The sequence below is a fragment of the Micromys minutus genome (assembly GCF_963924665.1).
Source record: "Micromys minutus genome assembly, chromosome: 4".
Classification (NCBI taxonomy): Eukaryota; Metazoa; Chordata; class Mammalia; order Rodentia; family Muridae; genus Micromys; species Micromys minutus.
In genome coordinates, this window is record NC_137973.1 from 22,561,321 (window position 1) to 22,586,454 (window position 25,134).

General features: G+C 47.1%; 1 protein-coding gene across 9 annotated transcripts in view; it reads right to left on the reverse strand.

Annotated features, from left to right (window-relative positions):
- Positions 1 to 4,776: 4,776 nt before the first annotated feature.
- The window catches only part of FHIP1A (FHF complex subunit HOOK interacting protein 1A), a 232,918-nt gene continuing 212,560 nt past the window's right edge, over positions 4,777 to 25,134 (reverse strand). For all 9 annotated transcript variants that reach the window (XM_080915260.1, XM_080915257.1, XM_080915258.1 and 6 more), the window contains 5 exons: positions 20,181 to 20,371; positions 16,381 to 17,505; positions 10,145 to 10,323; positions 9,681 to 9,819; positions 4,777 to 5,879 (listed from right to left, as the gene is read on the reverse strand). In XM_080915260.1, the coding sequence (XP_080771386.1) occupies positions 5,626 to 5,879; positions 9,681 to 9,819; positions 10,145 to 10,323; positions 16,381 to 17,505; positions 20,181 to 20,371 (1,888 nt within the window). In that variant the 3' untranslated portion in view covers positions 4,777 to 5,625. The remainder of the gene's footprint in view (positions 5,880 to 9,680; positions 9,820 to 10,144; positions 10,324 to 16,380; positions 17,506 to 20,180; positions 20,372 to 25,134) is intronic.

Below are 25,134 nucleotides of genomic sequence, written 5' to 3' on the forward strand. Positions count from 1 at the left end.
AGTTCCCAGGTAAATTTAATGAATAAAATATATACTGAGATAGCACATAAAATTTAACTTCCACCTAGGAGATTATCTAGTTCACACCCCTCCCACATAGTGCTTAGGCAAAAAAAAAAAAAAAAAAAAAAAAAAATAGAGAAAATCTGAAGCATAAGTTGTTTACCTGGGAAGAATAAGATTATGATCTAATAAATCAGAATATTGACCTTTAACTGTTGTGTGGTGTGGCTGACAATGGTGACGAAGGCCAGCTGCTTCCCTCCATCCTTACTCTTGGGATGGCATGTCCCCCTGGTTTCTTACATGTCTGGTGCCTGACACCAGCCACACCCTTTCTAATGACAAAAATTTAGAGATGCTTGTCAAACTGACAGTGAAGGGGAACTCTTGACCCTTATCTTAGACTAGATTCTCAAGCCGGGTCAGAACATCGCTGGGTGCCGTCATTCCAGGGCAGCTGAAGAATGGGAGGAAAGTGGACACACCCATTACCAGACAATGGCTCCCAGCCTTGCTAAGTAGGAGTGAAGGAAGGCAACCTCTCTCCCAGCCAAAAGCTGAGACGGAATGGACATCAGTCCTGTGGCCTGTTTCAGACAAGCAGAAGGAGGTAACATTAGAACGTCACCTCACTTGGGAAGCCATAGACCACATGTGTTGCCCTAATGAAACTGGCTGTTCAAGTGCTTTTCACAGCCTCCCTATAAGAGAGAAAGAAGAGACCTGTTGCTCTACAAGCCTGAACTCCAGTGGCCAGAGGTGCTCAGATTCTAATCTGACAAGACCTTTATCTCAATGAACAGTAAGGTTGAGTTTTATAACCTCCATTTTTACCAAAATCATGGTTGTTCTGGCTTGATCCTTAAGCCTTGCAAGAAGCACTTACAAAGCTAACGTTCTGGGCTTGCGCCTGTGGGCGGTGCAGCTCAGCGAACTCAGTTTCCAAAACCTATTTTACCAATTGGAAAACAGATATGGACTGAGTATTCCCAGAGGAGATGCCATTGGCACACAGTCATTCCAAGGCTCCTCCCAGCTAGCTCTGACAACCGCCTCCTTCTCTTGGTCATCTCGAAACCCTAAAGTAGGCTTTGAGAGCTCACAGCCACAGCTACTAGGGAAATAGTCAAGCCCAGCTCTGAAAGAATGAGCATGACTAGATATGTTTGAGAGATGTCTTTCTATAACACTTTAAAAGATGCAGAGTATGGCTCTGCTGGTACATGCGGGCGGTGAAAGAGGACTTTCCTTTCTTGCATTAATGTGAGTGTGTTGTTTGTACCGGTTAGGGAAAGTCATTAGAATGTATGAGTTGGCACCATAGCTGAAGCCACTGCCATCTGTCAGTGGAATCCACACACCTGTAGCCAGATAGGGGACTTGGAAGCCATGGCTGGTAGCAAAAAGTGCTACAAACGGTTGCTTTCTCAGTCCCCCAGAGCCAGCTCTACCTGCTCAGGACCAAACCATGTACACTGACGGCTGGTTGAGGGTCCTTGTGGACGCTAACATGGAGTATTAAATTAATCAAGCCCAAGGAGCAAAGAAGGGCTGCTGATTAACAAGATTTTAAATTCTGGGTCATCTCCGTCCAAAAGGCCAGCTTTTTGAACCTGCTAGGTTCATGCATGAGTGAAGCTTTTGTTCATTTCTCTCAAGGCACAGACAGAAAAACTATCAGTATTCCACTGGACTGAGTTCCATGTAATCATCGGTAATCTGGAATATACCGTGAAAGATCTGCACCTCTTCGCCGTGGCCATTTCGGTATTATAGCCTATGGCATGGCCTCCAATTCATACTGTATCTTTGAATTAGATTGACTTTGGTTATCATTTCAGGAACTCTACAGAGGAAGGAAGGAAATCACTCCACCTAAAGGCCATGTAATTTGCCCATTGCCAGGAGTGCAGCTGTGGCCACAGTGCTGCCTTGACAGGTTCTAGACAAATAGACTGGGAACTGCTTTGCAGCGGAGCTGGCCTGTGGACAGTGAGGTAGAAGGCATGTCCCTTCAGTCCTCTTCAGACTCCCCAGGTCCTGGCTAGGCAGAAGTCTTTTAAGCAAGATGATCAACACCAAAATCCCTCTGTAAAATGTCTTCAGGGACAAAAGAGGTCTGGCTTTTGGTGGCCCTTGTCCCAGTAAAATGCCACTTTACATACTAAGGACAGACTTGTGCAGCCTCAGCTCAGTGAAATTTATAATCTGGCCTGAGTACTTCTGTCTTCTGCTCAGGTTCTGAAGTGACACGGCTCATTTAACCTCCATAAGAAAGCCCTGAAATGCACACCGGGTCCACAGGGATGGATCCTATGTCATGTTAGTGTGGGCAACAGTGACCTGGATTAACTCACACTGTCAAAGACAAGGACCAAGAACACAACTTGTGACCAGAACAAGAATCCACAGATACCTACCCACTGTCCCTTTCTCTCCTCCATGGTCCTTGTCCCTAAAGAGCATCACAGAAAATCTCTTGTGAAAGCCCTGTTTATCCAGTTACTGAGTTGCCAAAATAATCTGTCCTCTGGAACAGGTGCTAGACTGAAAAATTAATAAATGTCTGGGTGGAAAAGGGATCTGCCAGGGCAGAATGGTCCTAGAAGCCATTCTAAGACCTCCAAGAGCTTTTTATGAGGCATTGGGTTTATGATGGTCATCCTAAAAGAAGAATAATCCAGCTCTGTTCTTTTAAAATGTCTCCTCCTTCGACAGACTTAAGGGTGGATTACTCACTCTTGACAAGTTGTTCTAAGCCAAGATGTGATGGGGAATTAGTGTCGTATGATGCATAGATTGGTTGCTGACTCGGAAAGGGGCTAAGATATCTCCCTAATGGCTTAAAGCCGTTGTGGCCTTGGCTGCCAGAGGAGCTACTGCCTCAGGAAAAGCCAACTGCAGAGATGACTTGAGGTTTGCAGTAAACTATACGTTAGGCCGTCCTGGGCCAATGACTCTAAGTGGCATGTGCAGTAACAGCTGTCCTGCAAGAAGTTGTCATAAAGATGGCAAGCTTGTCAGCCAGTTCTGCACACACAGCTGCTAATTATCAGTTGAACTAGACTGCCCTTGAATGAGCACTGGGACACAGTCATATTTAACATCAAGTCTGTGACATGCCTCACCATGCTTCCTACCGAGAGCAACCTGGGATACACTGATCCAGAATGGGTAGCCGCATCACAACTTTAGACCTCTAAATGGAGCTGGAAGAAAACCCACATGACTCCTACAGAGGGGCAAACAACTCCTGGCCCTGAGCATCACTGGCTGCCCAAACTAGAGCAACCCAAACCTTCACAGACCGTTTCTAGATTCTATTTACAGGAGGATGCTTTGCTGACAACACCCTACTTCAGATGTCTTAATGGCAAAATCATCAACAGCTACATCTAAGCTAAATAAAAATCCACCTGCTAAGGACAGCTCATTGCTAGCAAGGACCTCAAGGCACTGAATGTATACCCCTGCCACACAACAGACTCCATCTCTACTGTCTGCATCGACAGTGCTTTCCACAGCAATGCTGAACCGAATGGGGACCATCTCACAATGCCTCTAACATAGGAAGAAAGGGTTTAGCAATAAAACCTTCTTTAATTAGTTGTTCTTGCAACTGTACTTCCGATCTGGGAGACTGTGTTTCGTTCCATGAAATAGTGTCTTAGGCTAAAACGACACTGGATTTTCCTTGTTAAAATTTGTATATTTACCTGGCTATTTTCGAAATCAATTTTTACTGGCCCTGTGCGCTCATGTATTGTTGAACCATAAAACTCACTCCGTCCAGACCTCTAAAGCAGACCCTGAATTATGGGTCCAGGTTAATGTTGTGATGTTCCAGGAACCCTCCACTCCCTGTCCCTGCTGAGGCCCATCAGGCTAGACACAGTGACGCCAACCCAGGATCTGTGCCAGGATCTACTGTTGCTCCTCAGGCATGGCTGCTCATAGGACACCTGTCACCGGGGAGAGGACAGAGTTCCTGAAGCATGCATTAAACATGTCAAATCTCTCTAAACATTCTCCAGAGATTACATATATATGGCTTCAACCTGTAAATTTCAGGACTAAAGTGACCTACCTCATGACACTTATGCTCCTAAAAGAACCATTGTCTGCCTAGAGCAGTATTTTTCCTGTTTGAAGGAGAAATAGTTCCTTTAGCTGCTCCTCTCTCACTAGCTGAAGCTACTGTCTTCTAATGGAGAGATGTGTGGGGCACCCATCAGGAAGGCAAGAGCAGGCCAATTTACTAAGCCTGACTCAGCATGACTGGGCAGACTGGTTTTCTAAACACACATGACGTCAGCAATGTTCCATGAACAGGTAAGGGGTTTCTTATTTAGGCTATGGTACACGGCCTAGGCCAGACCTACTTCGGCATTCACTCATGGGTTAGCTCTCCAGCGTTCTCAACTTAAATCTACTTCAAGATCCTGTGAAGGCCTGCAGTGTCTCAGATCTGATGCTTTCCCCATTGCTCTCCTGCACCAGGGACCTGGCGTTTGCTTGGTAGTTATTCTGTAGGGCTAGGACTGAAGTATCACCATGCTGGGAGCAGGCTGGCCAGCAGCCAGAGATACCAGTACACCACAACTGAGGACTCCTCCACCACTGGATACTTGGCAGGCAGCATGGAGAGTCACCAGCAGGCACCCGGCTTCATGAGCTCCCCAGACCTGCATGCATTTCCGTCCCAGAGGCCAACATGGGCTGAATAGCATTTGTTCTCTGCAAGCGCAACATTAGTAAAATAAGAACCAGAGGTTTTTAAGTTGCAGTTAGCATAATTTTATCTCTTGCACCCATTCCAAGCTCTGCACCCCCAACCAAAAAAATTCTCTATGCATCACAAGTTAATGTTTGTTTTCATAAAACACTTAAACAATAATGTTTTTTTAACAGAAGTATATGATACCACACTTTTTTCACCTGATCAAATGCCCACAATCCAAATTTTGCGTAGGTATGTTTCCTTTTGTGCACATCTTACTGAATTAAGGCTGTCTTGTGTTCTGGTTGTGCTCCAGTGGTTAGAGCAGCTCTCGGGCCACAAGAAAAAAATCCCTACACTCCAGATTGTGAATTTTTGGGCAGACAGCTGGGGCTTGGGGATTTTCCCACAACATAAGGCAATTCGTGTGGAGAGATTGCAAGTCCTAGAAGTAAAACTCAGAGTGGCAGATGATGTGTCCTTTGTGGCAGGAGGAGCTCCATGTTCTTACATGTCCCAGAGTGCGGAGGCTGCCAGGCACGTGTGCCACTGTAGAGGAGCTGACCCCCACCAGGTACGCAGAGATCACAGACCCTCAGTGTGTGCTCCTTGGCCTCCAAGCCACTCCACGGCATGGGAGAAGAACTCCAAACCATGTAAAGAGGAGAAACAGCAGGAAAAAACCTGCCAAGGAGACAGCCAGCTCACAGGATTTACATTCGGTATAAAAAGGGGAGACCTGGCTAGAGAGAGGAGGTGCACCAAAAACCCTCCCTATAAATCAAGTATTGTCAGGAAATATCAAAGTAGACATTTTTGATAAGCAGCTTCATATTTAACATTCAGTCAAGACACTATAACCTTATAAAACCAAATCTCTATGAAAATAGTAGTATAAAAAGCTAACAGCAAGAGTCTTCGAAGTCCCCCAGGATCTTGTAACACAGAATGGAGTGTTCTTGTGCCAAAGCTGCCAGCTCTTTCAGGAACTCTGGGAAGAGAGCAGCAGCCAGCATGGTGTTCTTTACTGGCAGAGGCAGGTTTGGCGGCGCTCTGGTCACCTTGGCTCTGTTGCCCAGGAAGGGCTGAAGCACGCGTGGAGGGCCATCCAGAAGGGTCTTGTCACTTTCTGGCCTGGACATCTCCTGAATGAGATCTGGAAACAGAAAGAAGACTGTCCTCGGGCTCTTAAATGACAAGCAATGTGTGAGGGACACGTGGTTTCTTGGAGGGAATGGTCTTGGGTACAGTTCTTCGCCTGACTAGATCCTGAAGACAGCCCCAGTTCTCCACCACAAGCTTGTCCAGCTTGTCACAGCTAGCATGCAGCTTCTACATGACTGTCTACCTAACATCACGCACAGGGGGCCTAATGCATGAGATGTGGCAATAATACTGGTTTGGCAAGAAATCCCAGCTAGACACTGTACTGGCACCCTGAAGTCCTGGTTATCTGGGAGGCCAAGGAAGAAGGGTCATGTGATGTGAGCTCAATAGTTCAAGATCAGCCTTGAACTACCAGGGCAACAGAGCAAACCCCTGACAGGATGTATGGATGCATGGATGAACGGACAGACAGGCAGACGGACAGTAGACAGGCAGGCTGGCTTCCAATAGCCCCTGCTACCACTGCTGTCAGGTGAGTGGAGACTGGGCTCATGGGAAATCTACCAAGGACACCTGTGGCCCCTCTGGTCTCCTCACACCCAGTACTGAGCCAACTACTCTATGCCTGCCAGGGGAGCCCTGGCCCCCAGCCACAGCTCCTTAAACTCCTGTGTCCTGCAGTTGCTCTGCCCTCAGCTTCCCAGAAACCCCAGCCCATTCTGTCTGTGTCCAGAACACAAGAAGAGTGAGGGATGGTGAGGACCAGGCTGAGAACTTCACACAGCTATTGGAACAACAAAGGGTGTAGACAGCCAACACTTAGGGCTCCAGAGGCCTGTGTCTGTTTCAGAAACGTAAATCTAAGATGTCACAAGCCCAGGTCCTAACACATCCAGCTGATTTGCATTTTTATACCAAATCAGTCCTAATTAAAATGCTTCACCCTCCCTTGCTCTGACTCCTGAGCTCCCCAGCCCTCATATATTTGTAGGAATTATTTCCGCCACCTCTGCCCCCTACCCAATGATCTCATCAGTCCTTCTAAATCACTGTGTTCAAGCTCTTCATTACTTTGGCTGCTTCTTAGAATTCAGCCCCGTTTTTCAACACTTTTCAGAGTGTTGCTTAACGACAGCACTAAAAACTCTTGACATTTATAGTACTTTCTACATCTCACTACTGTAGTCTTCAGTGTTAAAAAAAATCCTCCACTTTGCTGCTTTAAATATCCTTCTGGATTAAGGCGTATCACAGTTCGTGTCACAGAGAACCAGAAAAGTGGTTGAGAATCTGTCTCCTACTACCTCTTATCAGAAATCCCTCGTGTGCCAGGGCAGGGGTGTTAACAGTGCAGACAATGTTGAGGTCCAAGGTCAGCCTTGCTGACACAGCCACACTGGTCCTCGGGCACTTGGGCTCTCCCATGGGCCATCATAGCTTACTGAGGAAGTCAGCCCGGTCCCACTGGGGACCAGAACACTGGAACCAGAGTCTATGCTATGCTGACTGCCTTGCTCTCTGGAGCTCCGCCCCCACATTTCCAATTCACCCAGGTCTTGCTAAGCTTCAGAGGCACTGGGACCATAGCTAAGAGCACAGATTCTGTCACCTCCCAGCTGGGCTACTCCAGGCAAATGGCTTCACCTCTCTGTGCTCCCGCTTCCTCTGACTGTCAGTCCCCTCATGACATTGCTATAATGATCAAATGAGTCACTAGGTATCAAGTAACAGGCCACTAGGCTGCATGTGGCTCATGTCAGCTGCCACTAACTTCCCTCAAGCCCCTCCCGGCCCTGGTCTCTGACCCGCTCACTGGAGGCTGGCACAGGGTTTCAGCCAAGCATTGCTCCTCTGTCTGTGCTGTACCTCAGTCTATTCAAGGGCCACGCCCTGAGAACGTGTCTCACAGCCTCTGGCCTGGGGGCTACAACACTTTGCAGAATGCACCACCAGGGAAATGACCCACAGTCCTGCACACGCTGCTTCTCCTTAGAGCAGCCTCTCATGCCTAACTTCCAGCTTCCCATCTATTTCCCTTTAAATCTAGCATGATTTGTGAATTAGAAATGTCACTGGTAAGGTTTGTCTGCTCAGCTTGAATCCACACACCTACAGTGACATCCTTCAAACAGTTCCAGCAGCCCCTGGGGTGGACAGAACTGACTTACCACCAGGAGATGGCCCTTAAGCAGATTTGAGTGGTTACCCTGACCTGGATCACCGGGTCTGTTTCCTTCGCTGTAAAATGGGTTAACATCTAGCCACCTTCAAGAGTCAGAGCTCAGGTAAAGAATGCTAAATGTAAGTTGGGTCACAGCACTATTAGTGTGGAGTTTGAATGTATGTGAGTAGGATTTCTTTCTGCCTCCTCCTTTTTTCTTTCTGCTGAAATGTAACTAAACCTCAGGAGCCAAAGATCTGATCCCCCCACCACCGCCATCACAGAAACTCTTCCATTCTCTTGTTGGAGAGAGGTGGTCATTTTTACTGGTCCTCGAGGAGGCTGGCTTTTCTGAAGGGACACCAGGAAGTGAAGAATTCAGCAGCTGAATGGTGGAGCAGCTCTAGCTGTGGGCACCTGAGTTATTAAAAGGGCCCAACAAGCATGCGCAGCACTCAAAGGAAAAGACAGGGAGTTCACAGTGCAAATCAACATCAGGACCAGCTTCTGAAATGATGCTCAGGTCTGAAAAGCTGCTGCCAACAGTGTCAACGCCTAACTCACAGGACTCCAGAAACTGGGCAGGACAAACGTTTACTCATCTCTGGGCCACAGGGCTGGGCAAAGGGCAGAGCCCGGACTCTGGAGACCCACCTCTCCAATGCACAGGTCCTTCCCTCCCTCAATGGCCTTGCCTTCTCTCTTTGGATCCTAACAAGTTAAGACCTGGCCCAACTTTCTTTTAAAATCTGCCTTTTAGTGTCCCAGAAGAACTACAACCAGACTTCCTGCTGTGGCCAGAGAGTGCCGGAGAGATGAACAAATCTTTCTTTTAAATGTCAAGAGAGGAGCAGAGAATTGCTCAGAGGTAGAGCGGGTCCTTAATATGCTGGAGGCCCTGGGTTTCATCCCTAGCCACACCTCCAAAAATAGGCCCAGTGAAGCAAGTGAGCAGGATAAAGTAGACACTAGAGAAGGAAGCCGATAGCCGCACACGGTTCTGGGTTCTTTCCAAGCTTTGTCCCACACCTTGGAGAGCGTGGCGAGGTGGACCAGAACAGTACTGGACATTGGCTTGTTTGTGCTCACCAGGGACTGTGCCCAGAAGATTTGTCTAACCAGAAGCAAGGCCAACCAGCAGTACTCCCCAGGCCTTGGACTATTCTCAGCTATCCTGCCACCCACACTCTCTCTGTCCTGCCATGACCCACCCAACACCTCCCCTTTGCTGAGTGGAGCAGGAATTGCTGAGGACAAACTTCACTTCTCATCATCAGAACAGCATCCACCTCCTGGAGTCCTGAAACTCATTTATTTTTTGATACAGAATGCTCTAAAAATGTAATAAAAAGAACAGATGCCATCTGCAGGGCAGGGGTGGCCAAAAGATGGTTCCAAGAGTGCATGTGATGCCTCCCTGTAGTCCACAGTGGCTGCTGAGATCCCTCGGAGTTTGACAACATCCCACCCCAGCTCCTTCCTTGACCACCTCAGCTAGGAAAATGGATGGCCAGCCGGGTCCTCCACAGAGGCCAGTGCAGGCCGGGGAGCACTTTAAGACTTAAGAACACTAGGAAGAGGATTTTCTAAGATGAACACAAAAATATTCTTTGATGCTTATAGGTTCCAGATGCCAAGAATACCTGCAAACAAAATGGGAGGCAGGGGGAGTGGAGAAAGCTGGCTGACCTTTGGTGAACGTCGCAGGGGTCATGTCGGACATGTCCACCTGGAAGAGTAGGTACTGCTGAGCTTGGATGAGGAGGCCAGGGAAGTCTCTCTCCATGGAAGCAAACTGCTCGATCTTGTTTTTCACAGATGCAAGGACCTGTCAAAAACCACACTGATGACGCTATTGTTACTTCCCAGACCGTTTCTGTTCTCAGTCCCCAATCCATCTTTTGGGACCATCCCTCATTACAGGGACTGTTATGGTATCGGACAGTTGCTCATTTTTAAACTGTCTGTGTTCATGGTAAGGAACTCTCAAAACATCAAACCAAATGAAGCATTGCAGTTTGTCTAGAATAGTCTATCCAACCAGCCTGCTTGGATGGGGAAGGGAAAAAAGCTAATTGGGACACGGAGATTTCGAAAACTAACACCATGAGAGGAAGGGAAGGGCCAAGGGGATGGGTGTGGCTCTAAGATACCTGGTAGAGAGAGCGGACGCTGGGCTGGAAGACCATGTTGGTGTTGAGGAGGAAGGAGCGCAGGAGTGGCTGCGGGTAGCTGGCCAGCTGGGTGATGATGCCGATAAGAAGCAAGTTGACGTGCAGAGAGTTCTCCAGCATGTTCTCCAGCTTTGACAGGACCACGCTGATGAATGGGCCTACGGGGAGGACAACAGTCAGGGCTGGACACAAGGGACAAGTCTATGAGCTGCAGAGTCACTGGGGCCACAGCCAGGGCGTCAACACAGAGGACACACATCTGCCTCTCCTTGTAAAGGAGGGTTGACATCCTGACTCCACAACCATCTGTAGTACTGTGAAAGCTATGAAGCACTTTGAAGAGTTCAGACAAGTAATTTTCAAAGATTATACTGCTTTTCTCATTGGTTCTTTATTCCTTGACTCTATCACTGATCCACGTGTACAGTTCACTGTCCCTCCATGCTTTGGGCTGCATGCAGATGTCAGAGGCCACCGAAAGTGTCATAGCAACAAGTCCTTGTGTTAGTAGAGAATATCAAACATGCTGAGAGATGTTTACCAAATAGCAACATGTGACCAGGGACTTTCTGTCCCTCAGTGTCTTGTGGAAGGACAGGAAATGTGAAGAGGTCGTGGGTGGAGGCCCTTTCTATTCCTGGCATCTTGGTAAATGCAGAGAGAAAGGAGTCAGTCTCACACAGAAAACGGGGTCCAGTGTGACACAGAGGTCTCAAAAAAAAAAAAAAAAAAAAAAAAACCAGCAAAGCCTGTGATGACAAAAGCAGTTAATGGAAAAAAATTCATAAGCAAAAGGAAGCTGTTTCTGCTTCAGGTTGGTAGCAAGTTAATATGGTTTATGTGTTGGTTTACATAACAACCTTGAGGGCAGGGAAAACAAAAATAATAAATCTGGAATTAATAAAATTACCTGAAGATGTTTTAAATTTTTGCCATAAAAGTGTTCCATAAAGCAAGATCGATGGGGATTCTGTATTTCCCCCAGTGGAGCCGTTGATGATGTCACTAAGTCGCACATATTTATAACACATGCACATAACCCTTGATAGATAAACACGCCTTATGAACACCTCGCCACCATTATCGTGAGTCTAACACAAACACACTTCATCTCAAGATGCTTCATGCAGAACTCTGCCAGCAGCTGAATTTCTTATAAGGAAACAAGGTCTCTGAGAAGTGAGAACAGACAACTCTGCCAAGCACAGGATGGGTGAGTGACAGGACAATACAGTGATCCTGTCAGGATCTCTAAGAGGCCCCAGAGGTGTGATCCCTTCACATGCCACAGAACTCTTTATCCACCTTCTATGGGAGTGGGCGGGGAACCCTAAAGAGGATTGGTGAGCCTTGGAGAATTTTGCCAAGCAAGTCTGGGAGGGTCTGCCAAACATATCCAGAAACACCCTAACCCTAATGCAGTCTGAAAGCAACTAGTGATTGTCCCTTTAAGAACACTAGGAATGCCACCTTGGTTCTTAAATCATCACAGCACAATTCTGGCTTTCTGAGTTGTTTTCCTTACCGTGGACTTGGACCAGTTTTCTCCGTATGTCTGTTTCACATGTCACAACCTCACCCGAAATCACTGACATCTTGTTCTTTATCCATTTCCTTCCATGTGAAGAATAATATCTTAATAAAATCATAATCAACCTTCAACAAAACACGCTCCTAACGTGCCTGCTTGACTTTCTTTCTCTGACTGTAGAACCCCTTTGTCCCGAATCCAGCTATCCTACCTACAAACACAAGTATTGCCGGCCTTCGGTGACCAGAGTAGACAAATGCAGCTCATCACTACTACAAAAGGGATGGAGAGCACAAATCCCATGAACGGTGGAGAGTAAGGTTTTCCCCATCAGTGTCTCACTTGAGTAACATACATTGAGCTAGGAGACGGTCATCGTAATTCACCAATGGTGCTAACTATCATTCTTAGGCATGGACAATGAAAAAAAAATACATTCAACTCCCTGAATCCTGACTTTATTCTTAGCTGGCTTCTAGCACATCAAAGAAAGCTGCTTAGCAAAAAGCAGTTGCCAGGGGAACTGCAAGCATCTGAAAATCAGAAGACTGTGCTGCACTCAGAAAGCCACAGGCATCCTTGGGAGCAGAAGATGAATATTTTTCCCTCTCCCACTAGTTTAAATTGTGGATGTCCTCATGTGTCTACCACCAGGGGGATGCGAACGGCCCAGGCATCTACTGAAGGCATGGTCCCCATTAGGAAGTAGAGCCCCGTAGAAGGAAAGTGGGTCACCAGAGGCATGCCCTTGAGGGGGACACTGGGATCCCGATTGTCCTTGTTCCTTTTTGCTCCCTTGATACCATGAGATGAGCTCCTGGGCCACATACTACCCATGATGCAGTGCTACATTATCACAGAACTGAAGGCAGTGACGGAGGGACTGGACCCTGTGAGACACGAGATAGAACACAACTGAGGATCTCAGACACTCCCCACAGTCCGCTGAAGCGGACGCGCAGAACTCACAATCTCCAGAAAGACTGGCCTCATGACTTTCCCTCACTAGCACTCACTCCCTTTCCTTCAAATGCTCAGCCCCTTCCCTGTACTTAGTCTGTTCCCTGCATCTCTCAGTTCTGAAAACAAAGTTGTCATGGACTCTGTGACTTAGTTCTGTTCCCAAATCCAACCTTGAAACCATCTAAACGTGCACCTTCATTTCTACCTCTGTGCCTCTGCCTCAGGCATAGAACTTTCACATCCTGTCTGGACTCGAGCAACAGACTTTAACAGAGATTAAAACTGCATAATACACACATGTATAAATGCACCCTCACGCACATACATGCACACCTTTCAAATAGTATAAAGGCTTGTAAAACAAGCCACCTCCTGCAAGAAGCTCTCAAAACAGATTATGGTATATCACAGAGATGTATGTATAAAGTAATCTCTGGATTTCTGTTGAGAACATTTCTCAAGCACATCCTATACAGAATCCAGAATTCCAAGTACTTTGGCTGACCCACTTGATAAAATCATCCTAGGTCACATGTTAATTAGTTTTCTCACTTAAAGCTAAGACAGAATGCTAAATATGTACAATTGTAAATAATGGAGTCAGAATTTCAGTTTCAACCACCTGTTTCTAGGGCTGTTATCCAGCATATTATCTTAATTCCCAAGGGGAGGGGTGTCTGTCTTCTGGTATTGTGATTTTTTTTAATCAAAGGCAACATTAGCTATTCACTATTATAGAGACTCCTTTTCCACTTAACAGTATGTCCTGCAGAATATTGATTGTTTGGAGTGTTAAGCAGTCTGGTCTCCTACCGGTGGATGGTTTCTCTCTATTGTAAACAGCACTGCAGTGAACAACCTCGTGTGTAAGTGTGTGTAAACGTGTGTCTGTGTATCCATGTATAGATGGATGGATGTACGTACGTGTGGCATGGAAGTATGAAACAGTTGTAGGTGTGGCTCTAGAAACAGAATGACCAGGTCAAGATAATGGCCTTGAAAATAAACACCTCCCACTTGTCCCTGCCACCACCTCTCGAGAGCTCACCACTCTCTCTGCAACACTAAGAAGGCTGGCTCCTCAGATGCTGTCATGCTGAAGCTTTAGTGCTTAGGCCAGGGGTACAGGGTTCCCCTTCTTCAGCTTGGCCCAAAGACTCCCTCTAAGCAGACAGACACCAAGAGCTCCTGGGCTTCCTCTCACACCTCTGCCCCGTGAGCTCTGCACTCCCCACTTCCCCGTGCTCTGCCGGGACACTGTCAGCTTGGTGTGTAACCATTTCTTCAGGAGGAAAGGAGGGAGGCTCCTAGGACTCTACAAGGCTCAGAAACTTCATGAACCTGCAAGACTCATGAGGCTTCTCCTCAAAGTTCTGAGTAGTTGGTGAGTACTCAGGAGGAGGAGACCGTTCGGTGTGGCTGCCTGAAAGTTGTGCAAGGATCTCCAGGGGTGCTGCTGATGTGAGTCACTGCTCGTGTAGGATGAGCTCTCAGTCACCCATGCTCATGTAAGAAACCCTTCATACATCATACATGCTCATGCGAGGAGCCCAACAAACTCCACTGCTCGACACTCTGAACATGGATAGAAGTGTTTCCTTTGTCCTGTCTACAGCAAACAGGTATGTCTCTGCAGGCAAAGCCTCACAGTGCTGCTGCCCTCTTGTCCTCACCCTCAGAGCCTCTGTTGTGATGCTGCCTCCCTTCGCTAGGCTCCCTTCCAACCTGGGACATGGCTGACGCCCACTTGGCATTGCAAACAAAGTTCTTTGCTGGCGTCTTTGCGAATGACTGTATATTCTGTGTCTTTAGGTCTTCTACATATAGCTCCCCAAATATTACAGGTTCAATAAAAATCATGTTGGGTTCAGAAATATATGAAATTAGAAAAATGGAATCCTATGGTTTTTTTGTTCTAGGAAGCAAATTCGTCTTAGCAGAGTTCATTTCTGCTGATGATTCCTGATAACTCTGTGGAGAGAAGGAAGGTGAGCTAATGCCTCAGCACATATTTGGAGCATTGGCAACTTCAGAACTCACGCAAGGAGAGACATTTCCTCACACTGCGTACATGTTCCATAACGAGGAAGGGAAAAAAGGCAAGGCTTCTGTTATGGAGACCCATGTGTATCAGGAAACTTGCATCTTATCAGCTCTCAGGGGACAATACATCTGATATTGTGGTTTTCTAGGCTTCCCCTCAGTTGTAATTCTCTGAGTTACATACTCCCCGGGGATGTCAGAAAGATGTCAGCCAGGGCTGGGTCCTGATGGCCCACAAGAAGGTTGCAGGACATTCGGATTTCTCCCTGTTGAGTGCGTCAGGGGGTTAGGCAGCTTACTTTGGCCCCCTTCCCTCACTCAGCTCCCCCAACTCTGTCCCTTCCCCCATCAACTGGGAAACCTAAGATGATCTAATCCTTTTAACTTATGGTTGACTGACTGGTTGAATTTTAATTAAAACTTGTTCACACCAAAATGTTATCTCAGCTAGAAGCTCAAGCCTGATAACTGTGGAATTAAAAGCTGTCTCCCTGTTTAAATACATCTTCAGGCATCAGTAAATAAATGAATAAATATTGGGGGAGACAGGTAGGGAGACCCTTGTAATCACAGCAGATCTCTCTTTTTTTTTTAAATCTGCCCATGGGAGTCCCGGAAAGTGGGGACATTGTCCTTCCTCCCCAAGCTACTCCCCACTGTCCAGGAGAAACAACTGAGTCTGAGGGGGGCACCAGAAGGAACAATAGCGGGGCTCTTCCTTCTACCCGTGTGTCTTCACAGGGCTGCTGAGTGTGTGTATACCTGTGTGTATATCCAAGCCCCACACCTGGGAAGCATAGAGCCAGGGTATATATACCCAGAGTGTAACACAAGGCCATTGTCTGTCCCTCTGTGTCACTAGCTACTTCCAGCCTTTCTGTTTGCTATCAAACGCCAGCCAGGCTCCCACTCCAGCCTTCGCGGAGCACACGGAGCTCCTATCTGTGGGCATTCCCTTTGAGCTCCTGTTTTGCGGGCTTGTAGATTCAGACTCTTCTGCTTACTTACTGGTTAATGATGTTTTCCATCATACTTCCTTGGCTGGTCCACTCATCTTATACGCCAGCCCAACGCTTCCCCTCATCCACGGACTCTCCCGGTTGCTGGCAGTGTGAGCACTGGAACAGTGCATCCGAGGGGTGCTTAGGACGCATCGACCCGGTTTTATTTGGAGATGTCCAATCTTTCCTTTAGGGCAAAGCCCAACTAGTGTCACTCAACAGCCATCCTACAAATGTTTTGAGCCTGATGTCACTGCTTGGCCACTGGGAGCAGACACTGAATAAATACCTCTCCACTGTGGAGCATGCCCTCTAATAACAGAGTAATTTTATTTTTAAACTACACATACAGGCTAAGTGCTAGGGAGAAAAATAAATTAGATTTGAAGAAATATGGCTTTAGATAATGACTCGTTTCTGGTGTGGTCTAATCAGGCCTACGACTTTATCAGGAACATCAGAAGTTATACCACAGAGCACAGCATAAGACCTGACTTGCTAAATAAACTCATCGTGGGAGGAATGGCAAGGCGTGACTGTCCCCTTCGGTCCTTACACAAACACTTCTCTCCTGCTAGGTAAATGGACCCGCCTCACCGTCTGCTCCCACGCTTTTCTCTTGCCGTAGCACAAGCACTCTCAAAAGCTGAAACCACAAAGCAACCTAAGGTTGTCACCTGTGAATGGGGTGCTCTGAGTCCTCACGGGATGGCGACTGGTAAAGGTAGTGTCCTCTCCGGCACCAAATGGGGAAGGCCCGGCCTCCACAGCAGGCGTGTCTGCCATGAGGGAGTCGAAGTCATCCTCCTCCTCAACTTTGCACTCTTCCCTGCTTTCTTCCTGGTGTGTAAGAAGCAAGGGCTCGGAGACGGGGACGCTCTGCTCCGTCAAGCCCTCGGTGCCAGAATCCAGTTCCTGAATGATTTGGTTGTACTGTGAGATGAAATCTTCGCCCTCTGTGTTGGCAACCGGCAAGTCTGTCGGGGGTTCTGCCTCAGACGTGGGGGCTGTCGACTCTGAGTCTGATTCTAAGGCTATGCCAGGCTCCATCTCTGGCTTGGCTTCTGAGAACACGTTCTGACACAGTTCTGAACTGCTGGGTTGTGGCTCCGCCTCAGGATCGGGACTAGAGAGAGGTCCATTGCTCGTGGGGAGACTCTGGGCCTCAGGCTGGGTCTCCGGCTGAGCCTCGGCTGGTGTGTCTGTGGTGTCCCCCTGAGGCTCCTTGTCATCCTCTGTGTCCTTCTCGGCACATAGCCTGTACACCATCACATCATCCTGGAAGTCTGACTCTTCGATGTAGGAGCCCTTGAAGAGAAGGATGGCATTCTTCTTCATCTCTTGGATGTGTTTGGGGGGATCAATAGGTGCTGGTGGGGCTGGAGCCTCCACATCATCATAAGGCCCGGGGGAGCCAACATCAGCCCCAGAGGAGATGCCGGTGTCGTAGCTGTCATCCCATTCCAGCTCTGACTGGTTCTTGTCCTTTGTCTGCCCCGATGTCCTAATCCGCTGCTGTGAGAGGCTGGCCTCTGGGTTGGCTGAGTTTTCTCGGCTCTCCTCTGACAGACTCTGCAGAAAGGTCTCAGGGTCAGGTGAGTCCCCATCATAGAGGGCTGACCACACCCTGCAGTCCCTCATGCAGTGGAGGATGTTGGTGTGGGCCTCCCACAGATACTGCAGGTAGCTGATGTCCAGGGCTTTCCCGTACTCCACAATGCAGGCTGCTGGGGCAGGTTGGGGAGGAGGGGAAGGTGAAGAAGGCAAGCAGGGTGTTTCTGGCTGCGGCCGCTCCTCGGGACCTGTGCGGGAGCAGAGAGCACGAGAGAGCTGGGAATGAATGCACACAGGGAACATGGTACCAGTTTAGGCCTGACAATGTTTGATTAAATTATTTCTGGATAATAAAACAGAATGAAGAGGAAAAGACAGTGACAGGAACTGCAACCTCACAGAAGATACGAAGAAAAACTGGCCAGGTACTGGTTACAACCAACGGAAAACCGAAAGGTGGTAACCAGACCACCGTGTGGTAACCAGACAGCCTGAGAGGCCGTGAGGATGGTCCCTTCTGTCATGGTCAGCTTTGGAGCCCACCTCCCATTTCCTGGCAACACCAGAAAAGTAAACGCTGGCCTGTTTGCTCCTCAGGACTCATGTCAAACAATGTGTGATGCCCCTGGTCCCAGGTGGAGACATGATGTAATCTGCTCCAGAAACCAGAACTTTACATGTCACTGTTTCCTTCCCTGGGGGTTAGTCTAGTTGGGCCTGTCAGTCACCTGGCCTTGAGTCTACCCCACAGGAAAGCTGGTTTGTCAGAATGTGCAAAGGAGATGGGAGGAAAATTATCCCCTTAAAGGATTTTTTAAATTAAAGATAAATTAAAGATAAATGTGTTTATCTTCCCAGAAATCCTTCCCTCATGCAGCATCTGACGTAGCCCTTACCATGGAGCCTACCAACGTTTCTGAATTGTTCAGAAAACTACCTTTTCCTTCTCTTCTGTCATTTTTTTTCCCTCTCGGATACTAGCCCAAATCCTAGGCATGGTCCCCTCAAACTCTGGGCTCCCTTACTCTTTCTCTAAAGGCGCTACCGCCAACCCCCTGCATGTGCTGCTGACCCTCCATGTATCTGGTGCCCATCTACTGTGGAGTCCGTTTTCTTGGACCCTAAGTTGAAAGGCATGAGGCACGGCCTCTCTCTTCCTCTTCCCCATAGCCTTCTTCCCAGCAACTCGCAAAACTTACAGCTTGCCTATCCTGGTGTTTCTCTCTCAAATTAAAAAAAAAAAATGTCTTTGTGTTTCCTCCCAAGTTTATTTCTAGATTCTCTTATTAACAAGAGTAGGCACCCAAAAGGAGGGAACCCTGGCTTCTCTCTAATGTTAGTCACTGGAGAAGCAAGCGCTACTGAGGGCCACCTTCCTGGATGAGGAGACGACAGGTAACCTTTCCAATGTGGTGCCCGCCACATTGTGTGCTAGCTTAAAAGTATCTTAATTTTAATTTTGGTTTTGATGATAAAGTGAAGGCTGATGATCATGTGTTTGATATCCAGGTTTTCTGGTGGAAAAGCCTGGGATTCTTGGAGAGGTAACTGACTCACTCCACCTTGTTGGCAGCCATCAAGAGGTTGACACATATCAAATGCTCTCTTCAAGTCAAGTCACGCTCAAGCCAAAACAGAGAAAGTGCCCTGTGTTTGAAGGCGACTGACTCCATGTTACAAATGTCAACAGCATCACTGAAATAGCTGTGAAAACACCTGTCTTTAAAGTTTGTAATTTCCAAACAAGGGAAATGTTTAGAAAAGGCTGACTTGGAGAAAAGCATGCCTTCTCCCATTTCTTAAACATCTCAACTAGTATAAGAGCTTCATCTCTGGCGTGGAAGTTAAAGATCCTATCTGATATACTGTTCTCTCCACTTGCTCAGAGATGGAAGAACACCCACCCAGCTGTGACAGGGCCTGCTCTGCACCCTCTCCACACTCCAGTGCTATGTCTTTGTGAGCTCTGTGCTCCTTCATAATGGAATCTCTACCAGACTGGGTCAGGCTTGAGCCTTTAAGAGTATAGCTGAAGCCCCATAAAATAGACACATGCCCCCTAGTTTACCATTCTACTGTTATGTTAGTGTCACTTTTCCTATACACTTCAAGTGAAAAACATCGAGCTATCCCTGGGAACAGTTCCTGAGCAGTGGCCATGTGCTGGGAAAGCCTCCTAAGAGCTCTGTGAGCCTGAACTCATGTATCCTCGGAGCAGCCCTTTATACTGAGTAGGTACTGTTCACAAAAAAAGGGGAAAGGTTTGGGATGATTAAGAACCCTCCCCTAAAAGGTGGAAGATCAGAATCCTAGATGGCAAAAGCTGCACAGTAATTCTGCCAGCTCACTATGGAGTACCTGCCCTGGGACATGGGTCTGCTGCAACTCTAGAAGCAGGGTATAGAACAAGCATGGGACATGGCGACCAGAGGAGCTGCATGTTATATAACCTTGAACAAGTCATTTCTCCTCCCTGAGTCTGTCTCTTCATCTGAAAATGGCGGCACTACCTTCTCTCTGTCCTTAGATGTGAATCTGCAGAGAACAAAGAGCTGGCAAGTTTTGGAAAATCGTGTCTAATCTGAATTTCAAATTTTGGAAACTAAAAACCAGGTCTGCCTTGGTTATAAACACAATACCTATAACCCATTCTGTTTTAGAAGACCTGTTAGTACACATTTTCCTATTTGGACTCTGAGGATACCAGTAGAAAAGGCATGTAAGATAAAAATCTGCGATAAATGACTAGGCGAAGACAGGTGCTTTGGTGAATACTAACTATAGAGTCTATAACTTCGTAAGAATGGAAAAAGGCTCCAACTACTCTTTAACTCCAGCTATTTTGTCTACCCAAAGAGACACATCTTATCAGGAGAGATAGCTGTGGTATTGTGTTTAAAGACCATTCCTAATGTATTCCCACCTGAGCCATCATGCATACACTTGGACCAGAGAATGTAATCCCTTTCTTGGTTCCCAAGTGTCAGAGTGATGCCACTGGCACAACAGACAGGAGTCAAGGCAAGCAGCTTGGCCGCAGACACGGAGTAACAGTCTCTCTCCTTCACAGCCCACCTTTGACTCAGCATCATGTGATTGCAGGGGACCAGATACCTGAAATGACAAACAGCCAGCATTTAGTGTCTCTGCAATGCCCTACCACCACTACCAGAATGATACCATAAAAGAACTGGAACTAGTCATGAGCAGGGGAAGGTTCATCCTCTCTCTACCCAGCATACTGGCCACTGGCTATCCACTGCCTTGCTTAAACGGATGCTAAAAGTTTCTTCCTTCCAACAAAACTGTTCTCTTAGTACATTTCTAGCCCTCTCTACAGCCTTCCTCATCTCATTTCTTTCTTTACCCCCCCATGACTTTAAGTCCACCACAACCTCCCCCTGGAGTGAGTCTTTCCACTTCTCTGCCTGACAATTTCTTATCATGGAAGCACCACATTGTCTACGAAGACTTCCCAGCTCCATACTGGAAGGAAGAGCCCTTCTACCCCCTCCTCAGTGTGTACCTGGAAGCATTATTATTCTTGCATGACAAATATGTCTAATCTTTCTACTCAGTATGCTGCCAGAACAAGGACTGCCTCAGCAGTTTTGTCTTATGACCCCTAAAACTCTGACTCTAAGTGGATAGACTCTAAGTGAAGGTGGCAAATACCTCTACACCCACCCTCTTCTGCTCTCCATGACCATGAGGGAAAATGATGATTGACAGCTCAGTGGGGAGCCTTGAACTGGGCTGCACAGGTTGGCTGTTAACTGAAAGCATCTTCATGTTAACATAAGTCCAGGGAAGAAAAAACCTGGTTGTGTTTCAGACACAGCTGAGCACATTAGTGAGCATTAGTGAGCTTTGTGGGTAGAATGGGTGTGTCTAGTGCCCACCTGTCCTAAAAAGAAACCTCACACCAGTCTTTTCAGCAAGGATGGACCAAGTAGGTTGAAGAACCCAATGCTGGGGCCAATTTTACAATAGCCTAAGCTCTCATTTGAACAAGCACAGCCTTTGAATAAACCAGAATGTGCTCTACTGCCTAATACAGCTCCTGAGAAAGAAGCAGCACAAAGGCAAACAATCTGCGACCGAGAATCCCAGGAAAAGATAGAACGCATAGCTCACAGGGCATGTCTAGGGGTTGGTGACCATGGAGTGTGTTGATTCCAATGAAGGAAACCTAGGTTTGTTCTAATGGCCCATCTGCTTCAAGGAGCCAGAGTCAGGGAGAAAAACATGTAATCCCTTGATTCACTCTAAGTGAACATATCAAGAGCATTCTCCAGGTATGAGCACTTTAAATTCCTAGTGTAGCTAGGTAGAGGGTCCTGTCTCTTACCTAATGCCCTCCACCCTCACAGGCATATGCACTGCTGTTTCTAAGGGCTGGATTCACCCCATCAGTAACCTCTGGTGTGGCCGCATCTACCATCTACTTTCATAAGCTGTTTCTTGAAAGCAACAGAACAAAGGAGCAGAGAGGAGGGAAGTACAGGGAAGAAGACTGGTTTGTTCAGATTCATTGGAGATCTGTGTCTGAGCCTTACAGGAGTGAGGATAGATGGTATGGGTGGAAAACAAAGACATCCTTCCTCATAAGGGCTCTCTGAACAGAGATGCCTTGGTAACCAGGGTGACAGTGGGGAGAACGTTGTCCAGCTGGAATGCAGAGAGAGAATTGCAGGTAATCCAGTTGTCCCAGGATCTAATGGGAGTGAGGCAGGCCAGGGTGGGGAAGATGCACGGCAGACACCAAATGATAACGGTGGGAGAAAGACATGTTCATGAATGTATGTAAGAGTCCTCTCTTGGGGAGGGAATGGCTGCTGTTTCACAAGGAACAAAGGTTTGATATGAGGTAGCAAAGACACCAGCAAGGAAACCTATCCTGTGGCACTGACCTGAACTCCTCTGTTCCCAGCCTTGAGAGGCCTACAGCCATGCAGATTACACAGGGCTTACTGTATGCTCATCTGGACCATTAACTATTCACGGAGTCAATGCTTTATAGATGTCGTGAACTCAGTGCCTGTCTGCATCTCAAACCAATTTAAATTGATATACATGTCCATACTCTTTGAAATATTTTTTAAAAAAAAATGGAACACTAAATCAAAGCTAATAAAGTTATCTATCAAATACCACCAGTGGATAGCTTGAAATTATTTTAGAAGAAAGAGAAGACAATGTACAACTTTGAAAAATGCATGTTCTCAGCAGAAGCTCAGAATCTCCTTCTAAATAAATCAAATGAAGGGAGATCCCTGATGGTTTAAGCAAAGGTTCTATGGAGTGGAAATGTGGACAGTCACTCCAATGAGCAACCGCCCTAGGATTTCCCGCTTCTGTTTCTTTATTTTTTCTTTCTCTTTCTTTCTTGCTTTTTTTTTTTAAATCAAGGGTAAGAAGGTACACCATACCTTAGCACTATGTCTATGTTTCTAGCCATTATTTTGAGAGATCAGGAACAGAAAATATGCTAAAAGTGTCTCAAACAATAAACATGATATACTGTGGTTGTAGCTAGTAGAAAAACCATGTAGGCATTTAGTACAGGCGTTTTTCTAAGCCATCTTTTGACTATAGGATACTTACTTTTGCTTGGAGATTTTACTTAAATTAGGAAGTAATAATTACAGACATCTGCCCGAGTTTTCTGTGTGATAGTAATGCTGTCCATTTACGTGTGTGTGTGTGTGTGTGTGTGTGTGTGTGTGTGCGTGCGCGCGCGCGCGCGAGCATGCACGTGTGTGCTTTCATTACTTTCTCAACACTCTACAACCTTCCATTGGGTATCATTATTAAAATAAGCCATAAACAAAAAGAAAAAAAGACACAAGCTTTAGAGGAAGGCATGGGGTTCGGATCAGGAGGAGGTGTGGGAGGGAGATGTGATCAAGATGCATTAGATACATGTCTGAAATTCTCAAAGAATAAACTTTTTAAAAATAGGCCACCGTCCAAACTAGCTAGTGAGTAGCAAGTAGCAGCACAGAGCACACACTGCTTACTGGCAAGGAAAGAACCAAATCAAGAGGCAGAGACGAGGAACTGAAGCATCCACCATAGACAGAAGACTGCGCGCAGGCGAGTGAGCATCCCGAGATCGTCACTGCTCACCATAGTTCCGGCCATGCTTCTGTTCATCTAGCTCTCCCTGGGCTGGCGGTCACCTCTGCTCCTTTGCAAGACAGAGGTGCTCCTGAATTGTGTGCACATAACCTCTCTACAAGTAAAACTGCCCCTATCTGGACACAGTAGGCAACAGAGCTCACAAGCCTGATAAAAGACACACTAAGAGGACCATTGAGAAATGGCAATCCAGGCATAAGCAATTGATTTTCCATGGAACTGGGACATTCACGGAGCAGAGGGTCTGCGTCCCACGATTCCCAGTCTGTGTTTAGCCTCTCCTGGGTGCGCACACCCAGGGGGGACATTTCTCCTGGGTTTCCTCTCTTTGAAGTCTCTCATCTCAATTTACTCTTCTGACACTTGGCCAAAGGAGAAGCCGCACCAGTTATGAACAGAACACTGCTCTGACGTATCAATATTCAGGAGCACGTAAGCACAACAGGCAGAGATATGGTGACTTATTTACCACGTAACAACTTCATTAGGAGGGATCCACACAACCTACGCTGCTCATGGGCTCTCGGGCCCCAAGCTGACCACGTGCAAATGACTGTGCAGCAGGCAACAACAAAACGGGTAGATGACAATCTATTTTCATGCTCTTTCAAACAAAGTTTAAATGCCTAGAATAAGGTTCTTTGTCACCCTTGCTTCAGGAACAGATTCAAAATCAGAAAAACATTATTTTTTAGGAGTTTAAAAATCTATGTTTTAGAAAGCTCCCATCCTCTAATTGTGTATGATACCCCACTTTGTTTCTAAATGATTTGTGGGTATCACCACAACTGTTCCTCTCAACAATCCTACAAGGTAGCGTATTCTGGAAGTAGAACAAGAAAATCTACAGCTCTGAGAGAGGAGACAGAGCCAGACGCCCCCCCCCCCCCCCCCACAGGTCTTCTCGGTGTCTTCCTCAGCATTCCACCAGGAGGTAGAACTGGACATAGAAAGTTAGCAGTAAAGGGTAGCTGCGTCACTGTATTAGCATCAGCATCTCCATGGGAGAATCAGCCAGCCAGAGCATCTAGGGCAGGTGGTCGAGCTGTCTGTACCGCAGGCCTTGCATCCTCTCCTTCCGCTCAGAACCTGTAATAGTGTGAGGCCCTTCAGGTACCTCCAGGACATCACAGAACTGACTAGCCTCAACTTGGACATGTCCACATTCAAACACAGGTTCATTTCTCATCTTCATAAGGTCCAGGCCTGGCTCTCAGATGCAGCCGTGTTCAGCACCACTTCTGAGGACAGATTTGAATACTATGAGCAGACAAAAGGAATCAGAGCTTATCTTGTAATGCTCACCGGATGTCCGGCACAAAACCTGCCGCCACTTTGGCCTTGCTGGACTCTGGTGACCCACAGTGAGGAAGCAACGGACCTCAGACCTTGTCAGGTTGCTATTTCAGACACACACACACACACACACACACACACACACACACGGGGGGGGGGGTGGGGAGAGAGAGAGAGAGAGAGAGAGAGAGAGAGAGAGAGAGAGAGAGAGAGAGAGAGAGCCCTTTATCCCTGCTGTCTGTGGAGTGGCATTTAGGAATTTAACATTTAAATGCAATCAAGCTTTGCCTACCTTGAGTAAGAGCCTGGGTCTGAGCAATAAAAAAATGCTTTGCCAAGTTGTTCTGCTGGATTTCGGGCCCTGCTAATGCATTCTGTCCTGACTGTGGATCCTTGCTGGGGAGCTGAAGTAATCCTTTTAAAACAGACTACCAGCT